The following is a 5,825-nucleotide window of genomic DNA, read 5'->3' as shown; positions in this document are numbered from 1 at the left end:
GAACCGAGTTATCGCTCTCTGTGTCAATATTAGTACCCATATCAACAAAGCCATGCATTTTTGTTCCATCCCATTCAATTTTTTCTCTTATGCTCATCTCATCTAAAACAATGTTGCAAATTACAGTCTCATTCTTTGCTTTCTCCTCTATACATTGGAATGCTTCTTGAGTAAAACCTGGGTCCCCATTCACAACTTTATACAAATTTACTTATTGTTTTGGGATGTGGGAGTACATTTATAAAACTCTTTCTCACAAAATTATAAGCCTTATTTGAGTAACATTGTAAAGTTATGGCAAATTTCCTCATTTCTGGTGTAAATGGAAGCTTTTTACCCTTCATATTAAGCTCAACTAAAGTACGCAATGATTCAGAACCAATAGACTAAATAAAAGAATGAAATAAAAACAAAATTATTTATTATATTATATATTTATTATAACATTTTATACAATTGTAAGGTACATGTATATGTCTTTTCGGTTGCTATAAATGTTTCAATTTCAATAGTTGATAATTTTTTTTTATAATAATTTAAAATCAAATGTCAATTGTCAATAAACCTAATAAAATTATCAAAACGTTTGGAGCTAGCCATTAGGAGGGGGGGGCTAAAGCCCGTTAGCCACCCCCTTGGGTGCGCCCTTATAGTGTGTTCACCAATTTAGGGAACACTAAATTTCTCGGCCGGATTTTTTTTTTTACAAACTGGTGGTATATAAATACAAATTTTAAAAATTTTGAAATGTATCAAAAAATGTGTATTTATATGCCACCAGTTTGTAAAAAAAATCGATTAATTCCAAAAAAATTCAGTGGTCCCTTAATTGGTGAACACACTGTATATATAAGTAGATCAACAATTTACCTGCAAGTGGACAGATGCATCCTCAGTTAAAAATTGTTTTTGATGTAATTTCAGAACAAGATCATTGTAAGTATTAAGTTTTTCTGTTAGTCTTTTTAATCGTTTTTTGAGGTTTTCATTTTCAATTCGCTTTTCCCTATATTTGTTCTTTACCATGTTTAAATGTCGCTTTGCCTTTCTCGGAGTTCTAAAATGACTTGGTGATAAAACTCCAATTGAATTGGCATTTAACACCTTGCGTTTTATAGGACTTTGACAATGACTTAAATAATCATGGTCAATATCTAAAATTAAATAATTAAATTAATACATTTAGACTGATATGTTATGCATTAAAATAATGTTTGATAATAAATGTATTGATACATGCCTGTACTCGTAGAAGCTTTAGGTTCGAGTTTGACACATGTCCGTTTCATAGGACTTGGACAAGAGCTAGATGTACCAGTACCATGATAGTCCAAAGGTTCAATATCTTAAAATAAATAATATTAATACATTAAGACTGTTATGTTATATATGAAAATAATGTCGGATAATTAATAAATTTATGCATACCTGTATTCGTAGAAGCTTTGGGTTCAACACATGGCCGTTTAATAGAACTTGGACAGTGGCTAGATGTACTATGATAGTCTAAAAGTTTGATATATTAAATTTAATAATATTAATACATTAAGACTGTTATGTTATATTTATTGCAAATAATGTTTTATAATGAATATATTGATACAAACCTGTACATGTAGATGCTAGGAATGGAGCAGCATTATTTTTTAGATACCCGCTTGGTAGATAATTTTCTGGCAAAAAATGATCATCGCATATCTTGTAAGATAGTAAGCACAATTTTAAATTACAAGCTTTTAACCACAATAGCTTACGATCTTCATTTTTAGGAAAACTAAAATAATATAACACCAAACATTTAATGCAAATTTAATATTTTAAATCTTCTAATACAAATGATTGTACTCACGAATGAAACGATTTCTCTGATGTCTTAGTATACAATTTTTGACAAACAACACATTTTCTCGTCATTGTTAATACACGGGATAATAACAGTATAATATTAAAAAGTAAAAACAATTAACAAATTCACAATTGAGTATTGACAAACAAGCAAACAACTTACGTCTGACAAGTCACAAGTGACAACTATTCAAATGTTGTTGTTGTTGATATTTTATTATCACGATACTATTGATAATACAATACGATAATAATAAGCGTTTAATGCACAACCTGGTTTGTCCTAGGCACATGCGCAGAAGTATGAAACAACATGTGCAGCACAGCCACCGATTACCGCGGGAACTACTAGCTTGCTGCTGCTCCGTCTATGAGTATAAGGTCTATGCACTACATCAATACTCCACAGTGTTACCACAATAAAATTTTAAAAATGTGACTGACGTGAACTGAGGGCCAGTTTTCTCGAAACCTATCGGAAACAAACACATAATCAAAATCAAATAATCAAAATATCGAAAAACGTCCGTGAGGTTTTTTATTTGTATACCGCAGTAGAAAAATAGTCCGCGGTCGGATTTCGTTATTTTCGATTTTCCGACCGATTTTCACCATGGAGTATGGCTTTTGGGTCTGGGAAAAAATTAAATATATAATAAAAAAATAATTAAAAATGTCATCTACATACGTCTGCAATTGTAGTGCATCTCTCACAACAAGATCGTCGTCGCAATCATTCTCGGCAATATATTTGATTACCCGTAAGGCTAAGAATGGTGCACAATTTACCCCATAAGTGACCGTATTTAGTTCATATTCCACTAATTCATCGGTATTAGAAGTTCGCCAAAAAATATGTTGATACGGTCGAAATTTGTCGTTTATCAAGATTTGGCGATACATTTTACACACGTCCGTGGTAAAAACAAAACGAAAGGTGCGAAATCGGAGCAAAATGTCAACAATGTCACGTTGTAACTTCACACCAGTATGCAAACAATCATTCAATGATCGACCAGAATAACATGAGGCCGATGCGTCAAATACTACTCGAACCTTAAATGTCTCCGCAGAATCCTTTAGGACGGCATGATGCGGTATGAAATACAATCCAGGACGAGTTGCTACGGACATGTGACCCAAATTCAAGTATTCTTGCATAAAATTACGATAGGATTCATACAAAGCTGGGTTACTCCGCAATTTTGCTTCAAGGTTCAAAAATCGTCTTATCGCAAGTTGACGAGATCCCTCGAATACGTCGGGAGTCAACGGAAACCGAAAGGGCAAAGGTACGGAAAATCGGCCGTCTTCTAGACGCGACATCTGATCACGAAAAATTACCTCACACTGTCCTTGTTCTGTGAACTCGGTGGAGGCGGAATCGGGTTCTTCCACCTGCCAGAATTTAGCTAACGTGTTTTCCAACGAAACGGTCAATGAAACCAAACCACACAATGGATCGCGACCAGTTGAAGGAGAAACGGATCCTACGATTATCCATCCGAACACCGTGTTAAAAGCCGCTGGAAGTGCATCATCAATCACCACTTTGCCTCCTTCCATCACAGAGGGATATAAGTCAGCTCCTATCAAAAGGTCAATTGGCCCGGGCTGATCAAAGTTAGGGTCGGCCATGGCAAAATTGGAATAACGCTCCTTAATACTAGCAGACATAGGACGAGTTGGTATCGAATTGGTAATACTATTCAACACCCAAGCTGTCATGGGTATTTGTAGGGATTCATCATATCTGGGTGTCATCACACATCTAACCTGCCCAAGTACTCGTGGTACTTCAATACCTGAAATACCAGTGACAGCCGCGGTCCACTTATCAATTTTCAGCCCGAGGCGGGTCACACAACTAGAAGTCAGAGCCGAGATTTGGGAACCACCATCAATCAAAGCGCGCACGGAGCACATTGGACCTAAATGACTACGAATATGAACCAGTGCTGTCCCTAACATCACGTTCCTATCCGATACTACGCTGGTCATGGCGTTGGCACCATTACTCGGAGCCGGATAAACATTCTCGGTAGAATTTGACGTAAGAGCTGAAATATGTAACAGAGAATGATGCTTATCGTCACACTTGGCGCATGGCTTAGTAACGGTACACTGTGACACGATATGACTTGCCGAAAAACAAGAAAAACACAAACGAAATTTACGCACTGCGTCGCGTCGATCTTTACCCGATAGACGTTTGAATTTAAAACACTTAGTGATAGTGTGGTTTGTACCCTGACAATACAGACATCTAAGCTTTTCTTTCGGCTGCGGTGCATCTACTCCAACTAATGCCACCCGAGAGGTTTTACTTGAATTGCCTCCCTGCTGATGACCGGACTTAACTGATACGCCCAGGGAAAATTCAGAATTTTCAAGAACCTGCACACGAGACTTGACAAAAGCCAAAAGTTGATATATGGTAGGGTATTCAGAATGATTGTCTGCCTCAAATAATTTCCTACAATAAAGTGGTAAGCACCGAGACGCCATGACGAATAAGATGAAAGCAGACAAATCGGGAATATTTAACGCAAACAGACTAGCACTAGCTTCATCAAACTTAACCAAAAAGACGACAGCGTAGCTAATGTTTCCTTATCGGTGACTGGGGCACTTAATAATTGTTCAACCAATGCCGTTGCAAGCTGCCGTGGTTTATCAAATCTTTGAACTAACGTAGACCAGGCTAGACCATACATGTCACCTGAGACCGAAATACCCTTTATCGCTTCAGCCGCACTTCCCTGTATACAATTTAATAGATAATAATATTTCTCAATATCAGATAACCTAGTATTGTTGCCCACTAAAACAGAATAACGATCCCTGAATACTGGCCAATTGTGAATTGTTCCATCAAAGGAAGGTAACGGAATTTTAGGCAACCGAGCACCGTAAGCATCTGGCATTAAGGGTGACGTGTCCGGAGTAGCAACAGAAATTGGGGCCTGCGAGGTCTGAACGTTCATACCGTCGACCGGTTGAGACTGTGAATTAACTGTGCATGGTACATTACAATCAGACATAGTGGCAGACTTTGAACTTAAAATCGTACGGTTATCACATTGATCGACCGCTACATGGATGGCGGCAATCATATCTCTAACTGACGGTTCAACGCTAGTGTCAAACTCACCTACTTTATCCAGGTCAATTAAAGCATCTAGCAGGGAATCATTTTCAACGTTAAATTGAGTCCATAAATTCTCTGTATCACGAGCAAGTCTTAAGAACTTAGGAACAAGGTCTGGAGAGGTAACAATAGTGCTAGAAATTTCAAATAAATTTTTAATATTAGTAACCACATTATTTCTTTTCATTTCGGCATGTATTCGGGCACGCTTAATGCGACTCGGGTCATCAACTTGATTGCCACCCGCCATAATTGATCAATAATTGAAAAAAAAAAACCGGACCAAAATGGAAATCAAATTTCAACAAAGAAATAATTATATACTATTAAATGGTATACCCGTGTATACTCATCAACTATAATGTGATTACTAACAAACTTAACTCTTTTTGCAAATACCACAAAAACCTTAAGTACCTTACCTTAACAAAAAAAATAACTATACCAAACAAAATGCAAAACAACAGCCATAAGGTAATAGTATCAACAGTACCAAGTACCGTACAATAATATTATAATATTTTATATTATAATATGATACAAAATCATAAACATAGGCACAAGTAATCATATTATATTATATCACTATATATATATATAACAAAAAAATAAAACAATTAATTATGACTAACAAGAGAAGCCCACAACCCAAATCTCCGTTTAACCACGCTCTGCTACCAAAATGTTGGATCAAGGCAATCCTTATTTACGGTTGTTACCTTGACACTGTTTAAAGATAAAATTATATATATAATTTTAACTACTTTGCTAAACGGAAAATGACTAGGCTAGAGTGCTTGGATCATAAAGGATGATATTGTGTTGGGTT

At 36.2% G+C, this 5,825-nt stretch overlaps 2 protein-coding genes across 2 annotated transcripts; both read right to left on the bottom strand.

The window, feature by feature from the left end:
* Positions 1 to 415: 415 nt before the first annotated feature.
* LOC107171133 (uncharacterized) lies at positions 416 to 2,063 on the bottom strand. Its single transcript, XM_015521360.2, has 5 exons — positions 1,850 to 2,063; positions 1,608 to 1,774; positions 1,429 to 1,506; positions 1,241 to 1,345; positions 416 to 1,154 (listed from the first exon to the last, which is right to left on the bottom strand). The coding sequence occupies exons 1-5, from the start codon at positions 1,912 to 1,914 to the stop codon at positions 859 to 861; spliced, it is 711 nt and encodes a 236-aa protein (XP_015376846.2). The 5' UTR covers positions 1,915 to 2,063; the 3' UTR covers positions 416 to 858.
* Positions 2,064 to 2,240: 177 nt separating this feature from the next.
* On the bottom strand, positions 2,241 to 4,353 carry LOC149056859 (uncharacterized). The gene is made up of 2 exons (XM_089223207.1): positions 2,832 to 4,353; positions 2,241 to 2,317 (listed from the first exon to the last, which is right to left on the bottom strand). Exons 1-2 carry the CDS (start codon positions 4,351 to 4,353, stop codon positions 2,241 to 2,243), a joined length of 1,599 nt encoding a protein of 532 aa, XP_089079333.1.
* Positions 4,354 to 5,825: the final 1,472 nt, after the last annotated feature.

The sequence above is a fragment of the Diuraphis noxia genome, unplaced genomic scaffold, assembly GCF_037042655.1.
Source record: "Diuraphis noxia isolate RWA-SAM2 unplaced genomic scaffold, SU_Dnox_SAM2 contig0003, whole genome shotgun sequence".
NCBI classification, from domain to species: domain Eukaryota; kingdom Metazoa; phylum Arthropoda; class Insecta; order Hemiptera; family Aphididae; genus Diuraphis; species Diuraphis noxia.
Note: the sequence above shows the minus strand (reverse complement) of the source record. Positions and strands in the feature narration are given on the sequence as shown.

Bases quoted from the DNA above. Each gene is read 5' to 3' on its own strand.
- LOC107171133 (XM_015521360.2), bottom strand. From the start codon at position 1,914: ATGACGAGAAAATGTGTTGTTTGTCAAAAATTGTATACTAAGACATCA. The intron at 1,346-1,428 runs GTATGCATAAAT...ATTTATTTTAAG, and splicing joins CAAAGCTTCTACGAATACAG to ATATTGAACCTTTGGACTAT. The intron at 1,155-1,240 runs GCATGTATCAAT...ATTTAATTTTAG, and splicing joins TAAAGCTTCTACGAGTACAG to ATATTGACCATGATTATTTA.
- LOC149056859 (XM_089223207.1), bottom strand. From the start codon at position 4,353: ATGGCGTCTCGGTGCTTACCACTTTATTGTAGGAAATTATTTGAGGCA. The intron at 2,318-2,831 runs GTGTGAAGTTAC...TGTTTCCGATAG, and splicing joins GAATGATTGTTTGCATACTG to GTTTCGAGAAAACTGGCCCT.